We start from the raw sequence: 25,017 nt of genomic DNA on the forward strand, positions 1-25,017 counted from the left end.
CTGCTTTATTAATTAAATTCTGAATCAGAAAGCATACTTTATAAAAAATTAGGCAAAAAATTTTATTTTTGGCCTCTTGCCTTATTAGCTATAATCAGAAGGGCTTTAGTATTTTAGTAATTGTTGCTATTGTAGTTTCTGGATTCATTAAATAAAAAATGGGATATTCAGGGTGCCTGAGTGGCTTACTTGGTTAAGCATCTGCCTTTGGCTCAGGTCATGATCTCAGGGTAAGGGATTGAGCCCACTGTCACGGCTGGCTTCCTGCTCAGTGGGGAGCCTGCTTCTCCTTCTCCCTCTGCCCCTCCCTGCTTGTGCTCTCTCTCTCAAATAAATAAATAAAATCTTTTTAAAAAATGGGGTATTCAACTCAGGGAATTTCATTCCATTTCCCCAAGCCAGATGAAAACAGTAACACAATAAAGTAATTGTCTTCCATTTACAAAATACTAAATTTAAATTAAGTCTTTCATTACCGAAAGAAACTTTGTAACATATACTGGGTTCCTAAATTCATAACCAAGAAAGATGTGAATTAAAAATAGCTACTGTGAAAACAAAATCAAATCATATAATCTCATTCATAAAGGTATCACAATAATGAAACTATCATATAGTTTACAGACATCTACCTGCTAATTTAAAATTCAAGCTTTTTTAGATAACAGAAAATTCCAACATCAGAAATGACTTATTTACAATTACAACATCATTGATTCTTTAGTAGCTATCCAACAAATCAAAATATATTCAATCTGAGAAAAAAGCAAAAATAATGTAAGACTTCTCTTTTCAAATATGTGTCTTTAAAATTTTTTAATTAATAAAAACAGGCTGGTCCACTGATTTAGCCCTCAGAAATTCAAGTCATTAAGCTTCCTCAGATGGTAGTATCATTTGAACAAAATTACAACTTTCTGCCTAGTCTAAATTTGATAGGATTTGACTTATTCCTAAATAACCTTCCACTAGACTACAACAAATGTGATTTTAATGTATTTTTTCAATAATGAGGTTATAGTATACTGTAACAAAGGACAACATCCTTCACAACACACACAGAGATTATCAACTGGAATTCCAATGACAGTAAAAAATATTCATTTCCCTTTTAAAAGAATATACTCTCTATTAAGCATATATACACATAATGATAAACATGCACTGTAAAATTTTCAAAGATCCACATTAAGGTCAAGAAACAGTAAGACTAGGGGCGCCTGGGTGGCTCAGTCGGTTAAGCAGCTGCCTTCGGCTCAGGTCATGATCCCAGAGTCCTGGGATCAAGCCCCACGTCGGGATCCCTGCTCAGTGGAGAGCCTGCTTCTCCCTCTCCCTCTGCCTGCCTCTCTGCCTACTTGTGCCCTCTCTCTCTCTCTCTCTGTCAAATAAATAATAAAATAAAATCTTAAAAAAAAAAACAATAAGACTAAACAAATTCTAATTTACTGATTCCCTTATGAGATTAAAATAAAGAAAGGCCTCTGAGTGTCACTGATCAGTAAAAATCTTGACCTACATGATCTATATATTCTCCTTCCCTCAACTTCTTTAGTATGATTCTTGGATGAACCCATCTGGGCTCCCAGCAGCATGGTGGTCCAACCATAGTAAAGGAAAACTCAACTCCTATCTTCACTTAGGGTTATGTCTACAATATTGAGAGATCAAAGAGAAACAAGAAATGCTTCAGGTTATCTCTTGTCAAATTTTTCTTTTCAATCAGAAGAGCTGTAGGTGATTATTAAATTTTAGGAATGAAAGCAATTCATCTTATAATACAGAAGTACCATTTCTAGAACATTAATTTTTTACTTAAGTATTTTTCAAGATTAGTTTAATTACCTCTGCTTCTACATCCACATTTTGCTTCAAAAGTAACTTCAAAATGTCAACATGTCCATTCTGACTAGCAGCTTGCATAGCTGTGTGACCAGCACATTGTCCATTTACCTAAATAAAAAGAAAGGATGAAGGATTGTCACAAATCACAAAGAGTCAATATATAGTACAGGTTTAAATCTAGCACACTGAAAAAAAATAAAAATAAAAAAATAAATCTAGCACACCATATGATTCTTCGAAAATAATTTAGGTTGGTGTTCCATATATCCTAGTACAGATCACCAGAAACTTCTCTGTAATTTAGAGAGGGGAGCAGACATTTTTCCTTTTTTTTTTTAAGATGAAAGTTCCATTGTTCAAAGAGCTATCAAAGAACTGTTTTAGCCAATCTGCAACGTTGAAAAAACAAAGCAAGTGAGGGAGAAAAGTAAGTTATATTAGTTTTTCATATTTATTTCTATTTGAATTATTAAAGCTCAAAGTCTATGTTTCAATGAAAGAAAAGCAATGAAGTGAATGGAAAACTTTTAGAAAAGATATTGTCCACTATATAAATAATTTCAACTTGACAAATATACTGAATACTGTCAGCAAACTACCATGAGGAATACATGAATGAATTAGTAGGGTAGCTATATACAACTATGACATAAAGCAGTAATTTCCAACCTTCTCCTCACTTCAGATTTGTGTAAATGTATAATTTCTCCATGACATACCCAAGGCTAAGTGTAATTCCTTAAGCCCACCCCACTCACTCTCATCCATAAAATCATAAAAGCCACCTGGGTGGCTCAGTCAGTTAAGTGTCTGCCTTCAGCTAAGGTCATGATCTCAAGGTCCTGGGATACAGCCCCGCATCCGGCTCCATGCTCAGCTGGGAGTCTGTTTCTCCCTCTCCCTCTGCCCCTCCCTCTGCCCCTCAACCTGCTCGCACACGCACTCTCTCTCTTAATAAATAAAATATTTAAAAATAAACAACCAGGGGCACCTGGGTGGCTCAGTTGGTTAAGCAACTGCCTTCGAGTCAGGTCATGATCCCGGGGTCCTGGGATCGAGTCCCACATCAGGCTCCCCCTGCTCTGTGGGAGCCCACTTCTCCCTCTGCCTCTGCCTGCCACTCCCCCTGATTGTGCTCTCTCTCCCTCTGTCAAATAAATAAAATCTTTAAAAAATAAAATAAAATAAAAATAAATAATCATAGAAGATGGTAGCCTGGCCACACATTTATATCCTATTCCTCCTCAGACTACATTAGAAAGACAGTAAAATAATTAAAAACATAAAAAGCCATAAAGACAAAGAGAAAGGGAAAGCTAACATCAGAAAATAATAAAAAGCAACACATTTCTGAAATGGAGAAAACAGACTGACTTTATAGAGAAAAAGAATACAAAACCTGGGAGCCCCACACAAAGTCAAAGCCTGCAAAAGCAAGCACATGAGAGGGCTAAGAAGAAAAACTCCAGGTAGAAGTCTGATGTGCAGTGGCCACACTCCAGGCCACTCTTCTCAAACTCAAGGATAGGACATTAGCTGCTATGCATCTAGTCCCTAGGCAGAAAAATGGTTTTCTCCCTTAAACAACTTAACAGCCATGGAGAACACACCTCTACAAGAGTTAGCATTTAAAGACCCCAAAAGCTCCACACATGCAATCACCATAATGCAAAGTCAGTCACTAAGTCCTATCGAAGCAAAGAGAACTACCAATAAGCTTTTTAATGTCTTATTCAGATATGAATGGACAACCAAAGATTCGAGATTTGAGGAAGACCTCAAAAATAGAAAACACACACAAAAAATAATTCAAAAAAAAAAAAAAGAAGAAAGAAAAAAATGACTCTGAAAGAAACAAATGGAGAGAAATAAAATGTTTGAGAAAGAAACTTCAGTTAGAGATATTCAAGAATCCTTTACATCTAAAAATCAAGAGGAGGATGCTATGAAAAACAGGAAATCCCATTAGAGGAGCTAGAAGCTGTGCAGATATAAGGCAAGAGAACAGTTTTTCAGTATTGTGAGACTTAAAGACTATATCCCTATGTATTTATTTGTGGTATAAACAATTATACCTCAATAAAACTTTTTTAAAAAGGTATATACTTGTAAGTGTTCTTTAAAGGTTGGATTGCACTTGTCTTCATAACCTCTCAACACCTTACTAAAACAAGAGCAAAGTTTTATTTTCTTTGAAGCCTCAATCCACAAAGATAATTAGAACTAGCAAAATAACACACACACACAGACAGACACACATGCAAGCACCTATACAGGAAGCTGAAAAGCAGGCCCTAAACCTGCTACGAGAATAACCTAGAAGCAACCCTTCCACCAAGGAAACCAAAAAAGCTCAGGTATTGACTGGATACCCCTGGATATGAGGATAATGTGGTGGCTGGTGGTAAACAAAAAAGCATTGGTTAATAGTTTGTTTTAAAAGCATTTAGAGGGGCACCTGGGTGACTCAGTCAGTTAAGCGTCTGCCTTCGGCTCAGGTCATGATCCCAGGGTCCTGGGTTTGAGCCCCACATCAGGCTCCTTGCTCGGCGGGGACCCTGCTTCTCCCTCTCCCTCTGCCTGCCTGCCACTCCCCCTGCTTGTGCTCTCTCTCTCACTATCTCTCTCTGTCAAATAAATAAAATCCTTAAAAATAAATAAATTTACTTAATAATTAAATTATTAATGAATAATTAATTATTTGTAAAAAGCATTTAGATCCCTGGATTCCCTCACTCTGCTCAGCTGAACTAGTGATCTACCCCGAGGCTAGCAGAAACCTTAAAGTTTATTCTCTGCAAAGAGTAAAGTATCCCTAGCCTACAGAAACCAAGCACTGTTATCAGTGGGGCAAAGTACTAAAATTAGAAGTTTTATTATGTAAATATTTGCATGATGAATGCTGATGAATGCTGAGAATCCAAGCCCTCCTCCCTTACTCACTATTCATGATCTTGGCAGTCAGGTTTATACCCTCTATGCAGGAGAATTAAGAGACCTCTCTGGGGAGTCAGACCAGCCCAAGAGAAAAGACCTAATGGCCGATGCCAGGAGTAACCCAAGGAAAAAAATCAATCTAGACACAAACCATATACCCTTCATAAAAATTAACTCAAAATGAATCACAGACTTAAATGTAAAACACAAAACTGTAAGTCCTACAAGATCGTAGATGGTGTCTTTGGTGTTATATCTAAAAGTCATCTCCAGTTATCATCTCTCAGAAGATGAAATGAACACATACCTGACATGCCTGCATGTCTTGGGAGATTAGACAATTAGAAGTTGCAGAAGAATTAATTATAACAACATAGATTACAAACAAATGAAAAAAACTTTAAGTTATGTCTGAAGTTAAGAGGGACTGATTGAGAAAAACTGCAAGTGAACTTCCTGGAATAAAGGAAATGTTCTACATCTAATGGGGTGTGAATTATATGTATGCATTTGTCAAAACTGATCCATGTATTTCATTATATGTAAATTACACCTCAATTTTTTTTTTGATACAAGAACAATTATGAACACCAAGGAAAGCAAATGGTTATATAGGAAAATACAATCTAGCATCATCCACAGCTCAGATATGAATGTCATTTAAATAATAACATGCACAATTAATTTTAATCTTAACAAAGTTACCATACAACCTAACCACATTAAGAAGCTGAGAGGAGTTGTGTATGTGTGTGGAGGGAATGAGTTGGAGGTGGGAAAGAAAGCTGAATCCTCATCTTCACAGTGAAGTATCAAACGATAACTCCTAAAACATAAAAATCAAAAAAAAAAAAAAATAGAAGTATGTTATTGGAAGATGTGGAGGTAAACATATGAAGAAAATCAACTGAAAGAGGTGAAAATAGTTGTCTCTGAAGAATGGGTAAACAGAATTGAGAAGGAAATTTTTTCATAACAAACCTTGTAGAACTATTTTTCCCTTTAATTTTTAGAATGTATATTGTTAAAAAAATACATTAGTAATTAAATGAAGAAAAAATTAAGTATAATAGGCCACAGTGTTAAAATAATATATCAATGTCTTTTAGAAAAGTACACTGAAGGGGCGCCTGGGTGGCTCAGTCGGTTAAGCGTCTGCCTTCAGCTCAGGTCATGATCCCAGGGTCCTGGGATTGAGCCCCGCATCAGGCTCCCTGCTCAGCGGGGAGTCTGCTTCTCCCTCTGCCTGCCGCTCCCACTGCTTGTGTGCTCTCTCTATCAAAATAAATAAATAAAATATTTTTTTTTAAAAAGTACACTGAAGAGTGATGTCCAGTGTCTTCTTTAAAATATCTCACAAAAACAAAGAAGGAATAGATGAAGACATGTGGAAAAATCTCAGTAATTATTGAATTATGTTCATTATACTATTCTATTTTTATATATGCTTCAAATAATTTTTAAAATGCTCACATCCACATCTGGTCTTTTTAGCAAATCTTCCACTTTAGCAACATCTCCATTGGCAGCAGCCTTAACTAATTCTTCATTGAGGTCACCAGATTCTTGGGTTTCAAATAATTTCTTCAAGAGTTGGGAGAGTCTTTCTGTAAAGCATCAAATAAAGCTGCTAACATAGGAGGATCTCAAACCTTAACTACTACTAAAAGACAAGCATTACCCACATATCTGTAATACATACTTTTCCTTTTATATTATTTCTGTCATGTTATTTTCATACTATACTACAGATATTACCCATGCAAGTTATAATTACTACCATATAAAGCTGCATTAAATTCCAACTCATAAGTATTCCCAGTTTTCTCCAATTCAGAAAAAGTAGAGAGTTACATATAAATAACAATTCAAGATTTAGAAGTCATACCAAAGATAATCACAAATGAACACACTACAGTGGGAGTATCATAACAATACAAACTTCCTTTCAGGTTTTAAGCATACCACAACTTGAAGCTCTATGCTACAGACCTTAGAATAAATCAACAAATCAATGATTATGATTTAAAAGCAATGTAATCTCTATATTTGGGGAAATGTTTTAGTGACAAACCAATTTTCAGTTGAAAATGGTCATCTAAGTGTTAACATACTTCAACAGGTGCCACGTGATTGGTACTGACTAAAAAAAAAAAAGAACTAGAGATGTATTTACATAGACTCTTTCATAAGATTTTTTTTCCTAAGTAGCATTAATCAGTAGAGAAACTACCCAGTTCTATTCCTTAACTCTCAGCTCTACTTAGTGGAAAGCAAGGCATCACAAAGTGAGGCAGAGGGCCAACACCAAGTCCAAATTATTTGAGTAGGATATTCTCATTCTTTGAATTTGTAGGTAGTCAGCCTACTGTGATGCCATCTAACTGCAAGGTAAAAATTTAAACACCGCCTGATTTAAATTTTAAGTACATTAGCAAATTACATCAGGAAAGAAGAGAAAGCAGCAGAGGAAGTAGAAAGCAGTATAAAATAAAACTGTGGAGGTCACCCAATGTTTTCCTTTACTTTCTTAAAATTTAGTTATGGTTCTACCTTCTTTTCTGAATGACAATACATAATAACTTGCAATTTGTTCTAGAATGAATTGAGGCTATGTATACAAAGCTGGAGCACAAGGAAGGAAAGACTTGGCATGAGTCTACCCAAGCATCCAGCTTATTCACATTTCAAAATGATTTCCTACTAATTTTCTACTTACTCACATTTCAAAATGATTTTCCACTTATTATTACACATTTCTACATGTATAATAACCCTTATTAAATAGTAAGAGGACACCTGGGTGTCTCAGTCAGTTAAGCATCTGCCTTCAGCTGAGGTCATGATCCCAGGGTCCTGGGATCGAGTCCTGCATCCGGCTCCTTGCTCACCAGGAAGCCTGCTTCTCCCTCTGCCTGCCACTCCCCCTGCTTGTGCTCTCTCTCTCTCTGACAAATAAATAAATAAATAAAATCTTTAAAAAAGATAAAAATAAAATAAATAGAAAAAATATGGCTGATATGTAAAAATATCCAGGAAGAAAGCCATCTGCTAGCAACAATGTTGAAAATAAAAAGAGAATAAAGTAGGCTAAGAAAGTGATGTTTCTTGGCAGAAAACAAAAGTTCAGACTAAAGAATACAATGACGAATTTCAGTTTTCTCAGATGATGTGGAAAAGCCCTTGATATAATACCCAAGAAAAAGCACCTATTTAAGGAAATTTTCCAGGGTGTACCTCAGTTAGAACAAAAATAAAAAAACCTTTAGAGAAAGTATAGAAGTCAGTCAACATTCAAATGAGGTCATGTGATCTGGGAGAAAACTATGAACACATACAACATTAGCTGTACAAGAGAATCGAGGAATTAGCAAAGGTTCTAATGTAAACCATATTACTTTTAAAGACACAATAATACAAACATACCACCAGATGCATTGCTAATGGCCGATCCTGCAGACGCCACCTTGGAAACTGCTGCTGGATTATACGTCCAAGATGTTCCGCAAACTTCCACCTTTAAATCACTGTCTGAATAAATCTGTTGTACTCGGCCAACTTTACCTAAAGTCTTTCAAAAAAAAAAAAAAAGTTCATGTTCCCAAGTCTAAAGTACATACCATAAAACAAAAAGTCAATCATTAGTTCTCACATGTTTAAAGTACTAATTTTCTTTTGTTCCTAATGAAAAAACTGTTAAAGGACAACATATTCAAGTGGGTTGTTAGTTACAAACTTTAAAGAATATCTTTAAAAAAACATTTTATTAGGGCAACTGTCTCAGGTCCCCTCCCTCTTCAGGAGCTTTGCACTATTGTTCAATAAACCTTGCTTTGCTGTCCACTAAAAAAATGAAAAAAAAAAAATTTTAATAAACAAAACTACAATACTTCCACAAGAATATAAAATCAAAAATAAATCATGACAGTCTATCATTCATAAGAATTCATAAAATTTTGCTTTTTGATATCCAACCTTTTAACCCCATAATCCTATCTTACATCTTGAGAATTTATAAATCAAAAAGTCCAAAATTCATCAATCTGGCCTAAAAAAATAAAATCTGATTTCTAAAATAAACTATACTTAAACCAAAAAAGGAATCAGTATTCATTCCAAGATAGAAGTATGTAGAAACAACATGCTTATTAAATATATGGGAAAAGGGGACGCCTGGGTAGCTCAATTGGTTAAGCATCCAACTTGATTTCGACTCAGGTCATGAACTTGGGGTTGGGGGATGGAGCCCCACCTGGGGCTGTGCTCAGTGGGGAGTCTGCCTGAGATTCTCTTTTACCCTCTGCCCCTCCTCCCCATGCACTCTCTCTCTAAAATAAATAAATAAACCTAAAAAAAAAAAATATATATATATATATATATATGTATATAGGAAAAGAAGGGCAATTGGGTTCAGAACACAATCAGCAGCAACTCTTACCATATGGCAGATACTGTTCTAAGAGCTTTATACAAATTAACTCACCTAATACACATAACCCTGAAAGTAAAGCACTATTATTAGGCCCATTTCAAACACCAGTCCAAAACCCATTCTCTTAAGCACAACAGAATAGCAAATTACACCACTAGAAAATTGGTGAAGAATAGTAATAATACCTGACTACTTCCTAACAGAGTAGACTGCCCTTCAGTGTTTTATCTTTTGCCTTCTCCACAACATTTGACCCCAACTACTTGAAACTATTCCCTTAATTTCTGGATGACAGTCTAACCTTCCTGCCTGTTCCTTCTCTTTCTCCACTCACTGGCTCCTTGTCCTTTTTCAGATCCCTAAATCCATTCTCCCCCAAATTTTATTCCTTTGTTTTTTTCTCTTCTTCCTTAAAAGCTTAATCCACTTTGACAATTATCACCTTATTTCCAAAACTCTGAAATATACTTCTCTCGCCCTATTTATCCCTCTCCCTGCCCTCTAACACACATCAATTTTAACTTCTAATTAGACATTTTCTCTTGGAATTTTCCATCATCTCAAACTCTATGAGGCTGCATTCTTTGTATTTTTCCCCCTTAACTGTTTAATTATGGAAAGTCTCAAACATACAAAAGTAGACAACAGTATTTTGAATTCCCATGTACCCATCAACTATTTTTTAACAATTTTCAGCTCATGGCCAATCTTGTTTTCCCCTACCTATTTTCTCCTCCCGTATTATTAATCATGTAAACTTTTTTTAAAAAACAAAACTACAATACTACTAACAACCCTCCCCAAATTATCAATTAACTCTGTAATATCATAAAATACCAGTGTTCAAATTTCAAATTGCCTCATAAATGATAAAATTTTTCAGTCTGCTTAAATCAAGTTCCAAATAAAGTCTATACATGTATTTTTCTTTGCCAGTTATTTGTTGAAGAAACAGGGTTATTTGCCCTATGAAGTTTCTTACAATCTGAACTTTGCTAATTGGTATAATTTAAATAGTTCATCTGTCTCTGTATTTGATAAGAAACACTCCAAGTTGGCTGCTGGATCCTTTTAACATGACCTAGAAACCTCTGATAGCTTCCTTACCATCTGTTATGAGGCTCATCTTGTTCACTTCCTGACAAGAGCTAGAATTAGCCATTTCTCCAAAGACTGGTTCCTTACAGAGAGAATGGCTATTTCAAGACTATAATCTGGGCACAAGTTTGGTACTAGAATTATTGTTTCTAAGTCTTTTCATGGACAGAGCTAGGAAATAGTGCTAGGAGGGTGTTTTGTCTTGAAGATAAAATAAATCATAAGTAAAAACCCTCTTCCAATGCAAATTCAAGACTACAGGGTTTTTACTCAGCCTTTTATGTTACATCCATATCTGTTTCCCACCCTGATCATTCTGGTTCTCAAGGTCACTGGGGATAACAGAATCAGAATTACCATATAAGTACTCATTTGGTTTCTTGTGATATCACACAACAATCTCAGGATAATAACATTAACACTACCACAAACAACAAGATCTCTGAAAACTGTTGAAAACTGTTAAAATATTGCTTTTTACATGCAGTTCTTTAGGGTATATTCTTCCTAAAAAGATACAAAGACAAATTACTATGTTTAAAAATCACTTGTACTTTTCTCTCTGTATGGTTATGCCAAGAAGATACACATTTAGGTTTGTTCATTTTATTTTCCACTTTTAGGAATTTAATTTTGCTTTATAATTGTATAAAATATATATGTGGTTTCAAATCAAATCTATAAAACAAGACATATTCAAAGACGTCTCCCTTCTACCTTTGTCCCCTATACCACATTCCTTTTTTAGATATGAAACCTGTTTTTTTAACTTAATGGTTAATCCCTCCATTGTTTGCTTTTTTCACATAAACTCTGCATCGTCCTAATAGTTATATTTACAATAATACTAATATATAATTTATATATACAAAACCTAATTCCCTCTTTAAAAAAAAGCGCCAGAGTGTGTGAGTCAACTGGTTCCCCAGTATGTACAACGCTGAAATGAGTCACTCATGTTCTTACCCTTACCTTCTTTCTCCCTCATATTTTGATTTAAAATAATAGTATTCCATTCCAGTTAATAATTAAAAGGCAAACAGCTTACTAAACTTTCCATATGCTCCCTCCATTCCCATCCCATTTTTTGACAGTTGTACTTTATCTGTGATGATAGAGCATATAACCATTACATATTCTACCCCTTCCTTTAACTATCCTTTAATCTTAGTTCAACAAATACATATTTAATGTCCACTATCAGCCCTTCAGTTGGTATCTCTCCAGTCACCTTGGTTGTCTGAGACCCATTTTCTAATAGATTAATCAGAAAAGGCTAATGGGAACAAGATTCTCTGAATTCTTACATGTTCACAGCAATTTGTAGCCTTTATACTTGAAAGTCAGTTAAATGTTATTAAATGTTATTTCATTGAGATCATAAAGCATTGAGATCAGATTTTCTTTCCTTTATAAGTAAAACTTGACCTTTTCCCCTAGATACCCAAAGAATTTTTTTCCTTTTCTTGAAGATTTTGTTATTTTACCAGGTTATGCTCAGTGTTTGGTGGTCTCAATTTTCCCAGGTATGCAATATGTCCTTTTAATATTTAGCTTTAAATCGTTTAATTTGGGGACATTTTGTCTGGAATTATAAATTTTAGCAGTTGTTATATTCCATGCTTTGGTTTTTGTTTTTCCTTTTTTGCAAGGACTCCTAATACATGTCTATTACATACTCTATCTTTGTCACTTTCCTGAAATACTTTTTATTTTTTATTTTAAAATTTTTTCTTCTTTTTACCTTCTGTTTCTCTTAAGGCATTATCTGTCATATTTATTTGATCTGTGTTGCATCAAGCTTACTCTTCTTTTCAGAAATTATCCTCCTTTTCAATTCTTTCCTAAGTTCTATTACCTCATTTCTAATTATGATCCATTTTCTTCTTTCATCTTTTATCATTTTAATTTGTTGGCTCATTCTGAATCATTAGATTTTAGTTTTCTGTGCATATCTTTCTAGTGTACTTTCATTTGTCTATAGAGAAGCTATGTTATTCCTTGTCATTTTTCAATAACTATGTATGGGGTTCCGATTATGATCCCCTTCCAACTTTTATCTTTCCTTTGCACCTACTGTCTCTATCGTAATCAATGTGGCTTCTATTCCCAGCACTTTTTCCTTAATAGGAGGGCTCTGCCCAGGAAGGGAGCTATGGCTGGTTAGTTTTGAGAGTTTACAGACCCAGGCTGCTCCAACTCCTTCAACCTTTAGCGTGGACCTATTACCCTCACCCCAAAATGGAGTCTGCAAGAGCCCTCCCAGGGTTAGCTATTGTTTCCACATTAATCTACTAGACTAGCCAATGAATACTTGTTAACTATGTTGGAGTTCCCCTGTTCTCAGGTCCATCTGATGCCCATTAATTCTCTCTGCTGCCAGAAAGACAGATGTAGACCTGGTAGCTATCAGTATTTTCTCACTACTAATTCATATTTTAGGGTTCAATAGGTTACTCTGTAACCTGGTTTTGATATAGATGTTTGTGGCTTTTCTTTTTTTTTTGGTTATGCTCATCTAGTTGTTGACTATTTTTATCGAGATGATTTGGGAAGATTAAAATCCTACACCACCACCACTGGAATCCCAGAATTCCCCTCTAGATATAATCTACAGGTTTTGCTTATATAGCAGCTTACTATGGGAGAAAGAGAACTTAGGCTTTGAAGTAAACAGATTTAGGTTCAAACTCCAGTTCAGAATCTTAGCTCTGATTTCCTCATCTTTAAAATAAGGGGCGCCTGGGTGGCTCAGTTGGTTAAGCGATTGCCTTCAGCTCAGGTCATGATCCTGGAGTCCCGGGATCGAGTCCTGCATCGGGCTCCCTGCTCAGCGGGGAGTCTGCTTCTCCCTCTGACCCTCCCCCACTTGTGCTCTCTCTCACTCTCGCTCTCATTCTCTCTCTCTCAAATAAATAAATAAAATCTAAAAATAAATAAATAAAATAAAATAAGGATGTCATACCACCACCTGCTTATAATATTCCTAGGACAAATAAAGTCTGTGGATATATCTATGTGTGTATACACGTACATGTGTGTGCGCGTACGTATATATTCATCATTTAGCACAGTGCTTAGAATAGTTGGGCACTCCAAAGACATAAGCTGCTACATATAAGGTGTCATCGCTAAGGGGAAAAACAAAAACATATTGACGCTAAAAAATCTTAAAATAGTATACATAGTCCTATAAAAGCATGTCAAAAAATTACATTTAAGTAACACCACACTACAGTGAGCCTTAAAGACAATCAATACATTTTTTTAACTAACTTTAATATCAAAAGCAAACAAAACAAAGAGAGATCATATACAACTTAATTTTTTGGACAAAAATAAAGATTCTAAAATACAGCTCCTACAAAACACACAACTATCACTTAGTCACTATCTAACTAAAGCAATAAAAAATGTCAGCAGCATCTGCAAACTGTGAAATGTCTTCGAATGAAAGCACCATAACAATTGATTTATGTTTCGTTCACTATTATATCCTTGAAGCCTAGTAGGCACATTGTTTGTGCTACAATATCTGCAGAAGGATTAAAGCAGGAAGGAAGAATGGACTGATGGAGGGACAGCACAACATGAAGGAAGGGAGGGGACAGAGGGCTAGATGAGACAGGAGATGGCACTAGACAGGAAGAGGAGGTGCTAGCCAGGACAGGCACTAGACAACACAGCAAGGGGGGCGGTGGAGGGATGAGACATGAAGAGGGATGGGAGGGGAGGTACTTGGTAGAGGAAGGAGGCACTGAATGGGATGGTACTGGGGGGAACAGGAGAGGACAAGTTAGGTGACTGGATGAAGACAGGAGCAGGGGTAGCAAAGTGGAGGGCTAAACAGGAGGACATAGCAAGGAAGAGAAGAGGAAGGAAATGGAATATAGGGCAAGAAAGCATGGGGGGCAGCAGGACAGTATGGGGGGGAAGGGAGGACAGAACGGGTAGTACAGAAGGAAGGGACAGAAGGAAAGAGCGATGTATAGATGGAGAAAGAGGATGGATGCAAAGAGGGCAGAACAAACAAACTTTTCTGTTGTTGCTGAACATTTGGTGAAAAATATATTAAATGAACAAATTAAAAACTAAACCGTAACTCTTTGGGAGCAAAGCCACCTCAGAAGGCACACATTCAGAGTTGTTCTTTCACACTCTTAAGTTTTAGAGAGGCAGGCCCCCAAGTGAGAAAAGCAGCAATGGTCCAGCATGGCTAGTAACTAGATGAGCACATTTCTCTCACTCTGGGGTTAAGTATCAGGAAAGTCTCTGTTGCCTTCCACCTTCATGACATTCTCTACTAACAACTCTTTTTTTTAAAGATTTTATTTATTTATTTGACAGAGACACAGTGAGAGAGGGAACACAAGCAGGGGGAGTGGGAGAGGGAGAAGCAGGCTTCCCACTGAGCAGGGAGCCCGATGCGGGGCTCGATCCCAGGACCCTGGGATCATGACCTGAGCCGAAGGCAGACGCTCAACAACTGAGCCACCCAGGCGCCCCTCTACTAACAACTCTTTCAAAAAGTATTACCTGTAGCCATATTTGGACCTTCCTGGGCTAATTTCACTGGAATGAATTAGAAAATAAAAGGCATTAAGTATGCCTAGCTGCCAATGAAGAGTACAATTCTCAAAGGATTATTCTAATTTAGTTTCCAAAATTAAAAGTATTTTTTAAAACTACATGAGCATAATATAATTCCTAGTCTAAAACTATTTTATTATTCCTGGTCTGAAACTATTTTAGATATACTTACTGGGAGCATAGCTTCAGCCCATTCTCCATGTCCTCTCTGTAGAAGTTTGATTCTTTCCAGATCATAACAAACTTGTACAAGATCACCCACTTGAAACTGTGAGGTACCTCCTTCTGCACCCTGAGCAGCATCACCACTTCGGACAATGTTTGCTTTAGTGAGAACAGCAGGATTGAAGGTCCACCTAAAAATCAAGCCAAAACTCAAAATTTAGGTAAGTTTACTTAATTTTAATACAACATTCTTAGCTAAACACTGAAGGGGAAAAAGTCTTGTAACACATCAACAGAGTAAAGCAATACTTTGCAATGATATCCTGAAGGATACATATTTCTTTTTATAATTGTATTATGGGAATTTAAGAAAAGACTTATCTGTAATCACCACACTAATATGATATACTTCTGTCTAGTTTTCTCTTGCATGTTTTAAAAATTATTATAAAATACACTCATTGTTAAATATTAAAACATTTCAGAAACATATAAAGTGAAATTTCTATTTCACACAAACACAACTGGATCACTATTTCCTATCCCACTACTAACCACACTGTTAATATTCATTGTGGCGTCAACTATACTTCAGTTAACAACAAAATCTAATGAAATTGGGACAAAAATACCCCATTATGCATCCTTGAAATCTTCTATTAGTGCGTTAATATTTATAAGGTAGACAGAGAGTTGTTTCCTTTTTCATAAACAGGAGATTTTATATATATATATATATATATATACACACACACACTTGATCTCTTTTTCAGTGTGACAGGCATAGAGCTACTTATTTCAGTTCAATGGCTACAGTAGTCCATTGCAAGGTTATACACTAATGCAGTTAGCCATTCTCCTACTGTCATTTAAAGTATTTTCAAATTTTGGCACTATGACAAACAGTATTATAAAGAACATCTCTGCATGAACATCTTAGTGCACATGAGGTCAGTAATTTCATTAGTCATTCTTTTTTTTTTTTTAAGATTTTTTATTTATTTATTTGAGACAGAGAGAATGAGAGACAGAGAGCATGAGAGGGAGGAGGCTCAGAGGGAGAAGCAGACTCCCTGCCGAGCAGGGAGCCTGATGCGGGACTCGATCCTGGGACTCCAGGATCATGACCTGAGCCGAAGGCAGTTGCTTAACCAACTGAGCCACCCAGGCGCCCCTCATTAGTGATTCTTAAAAAGCTACCTAATCACAGTATATATTTGTTTACAATTCTGATAGAGCCAAATTGCCCTAGACAGTGCACCATTTCTCCAAACCATTAATAATCTCGGATAAAAATAGTATCTAGTTTTAACTTGTCACACATGGGTATTTCACATGATTATAATCATTGCCTCAAAACAAATCTGGATTCTGATTTCTTCTTTGCTACACACAAGCATTTTTCTATGTTGCTACCATCTTCATAACTACCATTTTATTGACTACTTAATATTCTATCAAACAGATGTACCACAATATATAACACAACATTTCTCCCAGTCCTATATGTCACTCCATAGAAAAAAAGGTTCCCCAAACAAGCTTTTACAATATAACATACTCCCCCCCCTTAATTCAAATGGTCATCAGCATATAAAAGACTCTGAGAGGTCATAACATATAAAAACTTGTTACTAAGTTCTTATAACCATGTAAGCAAACTTTTCTTTCTAAAGCAACCACAAAGAGAAAGAAGTGTCTCTGACCAGTTAAGAATAAAAATCAGATATGCAAACATTTCCTTCCAGCCTTACAATCACAGTGCTTTTTACCTTGCTCCTAATACTCCAAAACTGATGAGACCTATGACAGCGCTGGGGCACGGCAGCACTCCCTCAAGGTGCTAGCTACCTCTGCGTCCAGTGCTGCCCTCTCGATGAAAACGCAGTCCGTCTTTTAAACTCACTCCATAGGTAATTATCTCTCTGAAGCTTCCTCTGAATTTGCCTCGTTGAAATTACCACTCTTCTTTTGCACCTTCAGAATACCCTGAATACTCATCTACCATAATTACTTACACCATTTTAATGCAGTTATTTCTGGTTTTGTCTATCCAAACTAAAAGCGACACCCCTTCAAAGCAGAGGACCGTATCCTAATTGTCTTTGTAATCCTAGCACTAATCACAGGGCTAATATAGGACAAGTACTTATTACATTTTTGTTGAAAAAAGAGCACAAAAAAGATTATTTTATGGAATTCAAATGTCATGTTACTGTTGACACTACTGCCCGAGAAAGAATTTTGACCAAGAAAGAATTTGGCAAGTAATAATCCCAATTTATCTTAACATTTCCAAACAAGGTAACACAAAATGTCAGTAAAAAGTAAACCTAAATGTTTACATGCTAATCTGAACTTAAGTTGTGTAAATTTAAGATTATTTCCTTCTCTTTTTATTAACAGCTTTGAGATATAATTCATATACCATACAATTCACTCATTTGAAGTGTTGAACTCGGTGGTTTTAGTATATACACAGCCTTATACATCCAAGTACTATCAAATTTCATTTTCATCACCACAAAAAGATACTCCAAAACGATTAGTTGTCGATCCACATTTACCCCTCACAGCCCAGCTCTTAACAACTAGTAATATACTTTGTTTCTACATATTTACCTATTCTGGATATTTTACATAAATCACATAATACATGACCTTTTGTGACTGGCTTCTTTCACTGAGCATAGTATTTCTTTTCTTTTTTCTTTTTTTAAAGAGTTTATTTATTTACTAAAGAGAGAGATAGAGAACAAGCAGAGGGGAGCAACAGGCAGAGGGAGAAGCAGGCTCCCCAGTGAGCCGGGAGCCTGATGTGGGTCTCGATCCCACTGGGATCATGACCTGAGCCAAAGGCAGACGCTTTACTGACTGAGCCACCCAGGTGTCCCTCACTGAGCATAATATTTCAAGATTTATCTATGCTGCAGCATATATTAGTATGCCATTCCTTTTTATGGCTGAATAATATTCCATTATATGGACACATCATATTTTGTTTATCCATTCATCAGTTGATGGACATGTGGGTTGTTTCCACATTTTGGCTGTTATGAATAATGCTTTGACAAACATTCAAGCATAGGTTTTTGTGCGGACACATGTTTTCAATTCTCTTGAGTATAAACCTAAGAGTGGACCCGCTGGGTCATATGCTAACTCTATATTTAACATTTTGAGGACCTACCAAACTGTTTTCCAAAGCATCAAGACCACTTCACATTCCTACTATCAATGTATGAGGATTTGGTTCTAATTTCTCCACACCCTCACCAATACTTTAATTATATACTCTTTTATTTTAGCCATTCTAGTATGTGAAGTGGTATCTCACTGTGATTTTAAATTACATTTCCCTAGTAACTAATAACATGAGGCATATTTTCATGGGTGTTAACTCCTAACTCATACTGTGACTGTACTTGGAGTTAGGGCCTTTAAGGAAATGAAGTCCTAAAGGTGGGGCACTTATCCACCAGGATTGATGTCTTCATAAGAAGAGGAACAGACGTGGGAGATGTCTCTCTTTCTCTCAGCATGCACAGAGAAAAGGTCATGTGAGGACATAGTGAGAAGGCAACCAACTACAAGGCAGGAAGTAGTCTCAACAGAAACCAACCCCGAGGGAACTTTGAACTTGAACTTCTAGCCTCCAGAATGGTAAGAAAACTAATTTCTGTTGTTTAAGCCACTCAATCTGTAGTATTTTATTATAGCAGCCTTAGCAAACTAGCACAATGCACTTATTGGTCATCTTTATATTTTCTTTGGAAAAAATGTCTATTCAAATATTTTGTCCATTTTTTAAATGGGTTGGTTGTCTTTTATTGTTGAAATAATTTCTGTTGTTTAAGCCACTCAATCTGTAGTATTTTATTATAGCAGCCTTAGCAAACTAGCACAATGCACTTATTGGTCATCTCTGTATTTTCTTTAGAAAAATGTCTATTCAAATATTTTGTCCATTTTTTAAATGGGTTAGTTGTCTTTTATTGTTGAATTATAAGAGTTCTTTATATATTCTAGATACAAGTCCCAAATCAGACATAAGATTTGCAAATATTTTCTCCTACTCCATCACTGTCTTTTCACTTGTTTCCTTCAAAACACAAAATTTTTAAATTTGATGATGTCCAATTTATTCACTTTTTCTTTGGCTCTCCTGCTTTGGGGGTCACATGTAAGAAACCACTGTCTAATCTAAAGTCACACAGATTTATACTTATGTTTTGTTCTAAGAGTTTTATAGTTTTAGCTCTTACATTTAGGTCTGTGGTCCATTTTTTACTTCATATATATTTCTTTTTTTTTTTTTTAAGATTTTATTTATTTATTCATGAGAGACAGAGAGAGAGAGAGAGGCAGAGGCAGAGGGAGAAGCAGGCTCCCCGCGGAGCAGGGAGCCCGATGTGGGACTCAATCCCAGGACCCTGGGATCATGACCCGAGCCAAAGGCAGACGCTCAACCGACTGAGCCACCCAGGCGTCCCTTTTACTTCATATTTCTATATGGTGTATAGCTGGGGTCCAATTTTATTCTTTGCATGTTGATAACTAGCTGACTCAGCACCATTTTCTTTTCATTGCAGCTTTATTTATTTATTTATTAGAGGTATAACTGACATACAACATTAGATTAGTTTAAGGTGTACAACATAATGATTAGACGTTCATATGAGTATACCTCATTTTATTGCGCTGCATAGATATAGCGTTTTTACAAATTGAAGGTTTGTGGCAACCCTGTGGTGAGCAATGCTATTGATGCCATTTTTCCAACAGCATTTGCTCACTTCCTATCTCTCTATCACATTTCGGTAATTCTCACAGTTTTCAAACATTATATTTGTTATGATGATCTGTGATCAGTGATCTTTGTTTTTGTTTGTTTTTTGTTGTGATCAATGATCTTTGATATTATTACTGCAATTGACGTGGGGAGCCACACCCATGTAAGACAGAGAACTTAATCTATAAATGTGTGTGTTTGGACTGCTGCAAAGACCAGAAGTTTGCCATCGTTACCATCTTTCTCCCTCTCCTCCAGCCTCCCTATTCCCTGAGACGCAACAATATTGAAATTAGGCCAATTAATTACCCTACAATGGCCTCTAAGTGTTCAGGTGAAAGGAAGAGTCACACATCTCTCACTTCAAATCAAAAGCTAGAAATAATTCACCTAGTGAGGAAGGCATGTCAAAAGCTTATATAGGCTGAAAACTAGGCCCCTTTTACCAGTTAGCCAAATTGTGAATGCAAAGGAAAAGGTCTTGAAGGAAATTAAAAGTGTTACTCCAGTGAAAACATGAATGATAAGAAAGTGAAAGTCTTATTCCTGAGATGGAGAAAGTTTGAGTGATCTGGATAGAAAATAAACCAGCCATAACATTCCCTTAAGCTGAAGCCTAATCCTGAGCAAAGCCCTGATTCTCTTCAATTCTGTAAAGGCTGAGATGAGGAAGTTACAGAAAAAAAGTCTGGAGCTAGCAGAGGTTAGTTCATGAGGTTTAAGGAAAGAAGCCGTCTCCATGACATCAAAATGCAAGGTGAAGCTGCAGGTACTGCGTAGAAGCTGCAGCAAGTGATCCAGAAGATCTTGGTTAAGATCATTAATGAAGGTGGCTACACTAAACAACAGTGTTTTAATATAGACAAACAGCCTTCTATTGGAAGAAGACGCTATCCAGACTTTTCACAGCTAGAGGAGCAGTCAATGCCCAGCTTCAAAGCTTTTAAGAACAGGCGGACTGTCTTGTTAGGGGCTACTGCAGCTGGTGACTTTAAGTTGAAGCCAATGTCATTGACCATTCTGAAAATCCTAGGGCTCTGCTAAATCTACTCTGCCTATGCTCTATAAAGGGAACAACAAAGCCTGGATGACTGCATATCTGTTCACAACATGGCTGATTGAGTATTTTAAGCCCACTGATGAAACCTACTGCTCAGAAAAAAAAATTCCTTTAGAAATATTATTGCATTGACAGTGCATATGGTCACCCAAGAGCTCTGATGGAGATGTACAATGAGACAACCGCTGTTTTCGTGCCTAATACAACATCCATTCCGCAGCCCATGGATCAAGGAATAATTTTGACTTTCAAATCTTTTAATTTAAAAATACATTTTTGGGAGCATCTGGGTGGCTCAGTTGGTTAAGTGTCCGACTCTTGATTTCAGCTCAGGTCATGATTTCAGGGTGGTAAGATCGAGCCCCAAGTCAGGCACCCCGTCACAGGGAGTCTATTTGGATTCCCTCTCTCCCTCTGCCCCTGTGTCCCCTCGCCCTACACTCTCTCCCTCTCTAAAATAAATAAATCTTTAAAAATAAATAAATAGGGGTGACTGGGTGGCTCAGTTGGTTAAGTGACTGCCTTTGGCTAAGGTCGGGGTCCCAGGGTCCTCGGACTGAGCCCCACATCAGGCTCTCTGCTCAGCGGGGAGCCTGCTTCTCCCTCTGCCTCTCCCCCTGCTTGTGCTCTCTCTCTGTCAGATAAATAAATAAAATCTTTAAAAAACATGTAAATAAATAAATAAATAAGGTAAAAATACATTTTTGTAAGGCTATATCTACCATAGATAGTGGTTCTTCCAATGGAATTCAGCAAACTGAAAACCTTTGGGAAAGGATTTGCCATTCTAGATGGCATTAAGAACATTCATGATTCATGGGAAGAGGTCAAAATAGCAATAGTATCAGGAGTTTGGAGGAAGTTGATTCGAACCCTCACAGATGACTTTGAGGGGTTGAGGATTTCAGTGGAGGAAGTCATTGCAGATGTGCTGGAAACAGCAAGAGAACCAGCATTAGAATGGAGCATAAAGATGTAACTGCAATGCTGCAAACTCATGATCAAACCTGAATGGATGAGGAGTTGTTTCTTATAGATGAGCAAGGAAAGTGGCTTCTTGAGAAGGAATCTACTCCTGGTGAAGATGCTATGGAGATTGTTGAAATGACAACAAAGGATTTAGAAATTACATAAATTTGGTTGCTAGAGCAGAGGCAGATTTTGAAAAGACTAATTCCAATTGTGAAAGAAGGTCTACTCTGGGTAAAATGTTATCAAATAGCATTGCATGCCACAGAGAAACCATTCATGAAAGGAAGAGTCAATCAATGCAGCAAAGTTGCATTCTAATTTCTGTCTTAAATCGCCAAAGGGACGCCTGGGTGGCTCAGTCAGTTAAGCAACTGCCTTCAGCTCAGGTCATGATACCAGGGTCCTGTGATCGAGTCCCGCACCATATCAGGCTCCTTGCTCGGTGGGGAGCCAGCCTGCTTCTCCCTCTGCCTGCTGCTCCCCCTGCTTGTGTGTTCTCTCTCTCTCTCTCTCTGACAAATAAATAAATAAATAAATAAATAAATAAATAAATAAATACTCTTAAAAAGGGGGGGGGGAGAAATTGCCACAGCCACCCCAAGCTTCAGCAACCACCACCCTGATCAGCCAGCAGCCATCAACACTAATGTGAGCAACAAAAGATTACAACTCGCAGAAAGCTCAGATTATAGTTAGCATGTTTTAGCAATAAAGTATTTAAAGTATAATTGCACATTTAATAGACTACAGTATTGTGTAAACATAACTTTTATACACACTGGGAAACCAAAACTTCATCTGACTTGCCTTATTACAGTGGTCTGGAATCGAACCTACAATATCTGCAAGGTATGCCTGTATGTATTGTCAGCATCATTTATTAAAAAGACTGTTCTTTCCCCATTGAACTGTGTTGGACCCTCGTCAAAAACCAAATGACCTTAAATGCAAATTCTCAAACTCTCAACCCTGTCCCATCAATATACATGCCCATCTTATGTCAGTAATATACTGTCTTGATACTGTAGCTTTATCGTAAATTCTGAAATTAGGAAGTGTGAGTCCTCCAATTTTTTTTTTCTTTTTAAAACTGTTTTGGCTATTCTGGGTCACATGAATTTCCACATGAACTATAGAATTACGTTGCCAATTTCTGTAAAAAAGGCACTAAGGTTTTGATATGGATTGCATTAAATTTGATTAGTTTGGGGAAAACTGCCATGTTATATGCTGAATTATGTCCTCCAAAAAGATATGTTGAAATCCTAATCCCCAATACCTCTGAATGTGACCATATTTAGAAACAGGGTCTTTGCAGATGTAATCAAATTAAAAGGAAGTCATGCTGGATTAGGATGGACCCTAAATCCAATGAGTGGTGTCCTTATAAGAAGGTCATATGAAATCAGCTTTGGTCATTTTCTATGTAAAAGATTTTAGAATTCCCATGAGCTCAATTAACTTCTTTCTATGTTTTCTCAGGGTTCTTTCCTCATGGATGGTTAAGTTACAAATATTGACTTGACCAAAACAAAATAGTGGAGTTAGGGGATTGTTTATGTGGCTCTCAGTCTCAAATGATTTTCTACAACCGGCTGAGAATGACCAATCACAGACTGATTTGAATGCATTTGAAAATAAAATCTGTACCCAGAAAAAAAAAAAGGAGGTCATGTGAAGACATCGGGACCCACAGAGTCACAGAGGAGAAGGTCATGTGAAGACAGAGGCAGAGAAATGACTGATGCATCTGTAAGCCAAGGAACACCAAGGATCACCAACAACCAGCAGAAGTTAGGAGAAGCATAGAACAGATTCTCCCTCAGAGCCTCCACAAGGAACCAATCTCACCAACACCTTGACTTTGGACTTATAGCCTTCCAAAACTGTGAAAGAATAAAGTGCTGTTGTTTAAGCCACCCAGTCTGTGGCAATTTGTTATGGCAACCCTAGGATACTAAAAACACCATCTGAACAATATCAGATCTTCTGATCCATAAACATGAGATGTCTTTCCATTTATTTAGGTCTTCCTCAATTTCCTTCAACAATGTTTTGTAGTTTGCAGTGTACAAGTCTTGTACTTTTTTTTTTTTTTTTTTAAATAATCTCTACAGGGGCACCTGGGTGGCTCAGCTGGTGAAGCATCTGCCTTAAGGCTCGATCATGATCCCAGAGTCCCGGGATTGAGCTCCATATCAGGCTCCCTGCTCAGCAGGGAGTCTGCTTCTCCCTCTGCCCCTCACCTGGCTCTTGCTCTCTCTCAAATAAATAAAATCTTAAAAAAAAAAAAAAAAAGTCTCTATATCCAATATGGGGCTTGAACTCACCACCAAAAGATCAAGAGTCACATGTTCTACTAACTGAGCCACCCAGGCTCCCCAAGTCTTGAACTTCTTGGGCTAAACTGATTCTTAAGTATATTTTTTTGTGATGCTACTATAAATGAAACTGTTTTCTTAATTTCATTTTCAAACTGCTCATTGCTAGTCTACAAAAATACAGTTGACTTTTCTACATTGATCTTGTATCCTGCAACTTTGCTGCTCACTTATTAGTTCTAATAGTTTTTTGTGAATTCCTTAGGTTTTTCTATATACAAGATCATGTCACCTGTGAACGAAGATGGTTTAACTCCTTCTTTTCTCTTACTTCCTCCTTTTATTTCTTTTTCTTGCCTAATTGTCCTGGCTAGACCCTCTAGAACAATGTTGAATAAAAGTGGGGGCAGACATTTTTATTTTGCTCCTGTTCTTAAGGGAAAAGCATTTAGTCTCTCACCAACTGGGTATGATGTTAGCTGTGGGTTTTCATAGACGCCCTTTACCGGGCTGAAGAAGTTCCTTTCTGTTACTACTTTATTTAGTGTTTTTATCATGAAAGGGAGTTGGATTTGGCAAATGTTTTTCCCCATCTTTTGGTATGATCACATGTATCCTTAAGATCTGAACACAATTAGAGCTAATTCTACGCTCTGGTAAATAAAACTTAATGTTAATTGTTCTCATCTATATATAATTCCTCCCCTAAAGAACCTCAACGACTTAGTTTCTTTATGTGTATGTCAGTAATAAAGCTTTGACAATTATTCAATCGTCTTTTTTTTTTTAAATACCGCTTTTTCTT

At 36.7% G+C, this 25,017-nt stretch overlaps 1 protein-coding gene across 2 annotated transcripts in view; it reads right to left on the reverse strand.

Moving 5' to 3' along the window:
- Positions 1 to 25,017, reverse strand: part of MIB1 (MIB E3 ubiquitin protein ligase 1) — a 132,531-nt gene that overhangs the window by 67,852 nt on the left and 39,662 nt on the right. For both annotated transcript variants that reach the window (XM_045886943.3, XM_064577845.1), the window contains exons 7-10: positions 15,075 to 15,258; positions 8,209 to 8,353; positions 6,256 to 6,389; positions 1,846 to 1,953 (exon numbers count right to left, since the gene is read on the reverse strand). In XM_045886943.3, coding sequence (XP_045742899.1) covers positions 1,846 to 1,953; positions 6,256 to 6,389; positions 8,209 to 8,353; positions 15,075 to 15,258 — 571 coding nt within the window. The remainder of the gene's footprint in view (positions 1 to 1,845; positions 1,954 to 6,255; positions 6,390 to 8,208; positions 8,354 to 15,074; positions 15,259 to 25,017) is intronic.

This window comes from Mirounga angustirostris, unplaced genomic scaffold (genome assembly GCF_029215605.1).
Source record: "Mirounga angustirostris isolate CCGP_5_RB_7025 unplaced genomic scaffold, mMirAng1.0.hap1 SCAF_14, whole genome shotgun sequence".
In the NCBI taxonomy this organism is placed as follows: domain Eukaryota; kingdom Metazoa; phylum Chordata; class Mammalia; order Carnivora; family Phocidae; genus Mirounga; species Mirounga angustirostris.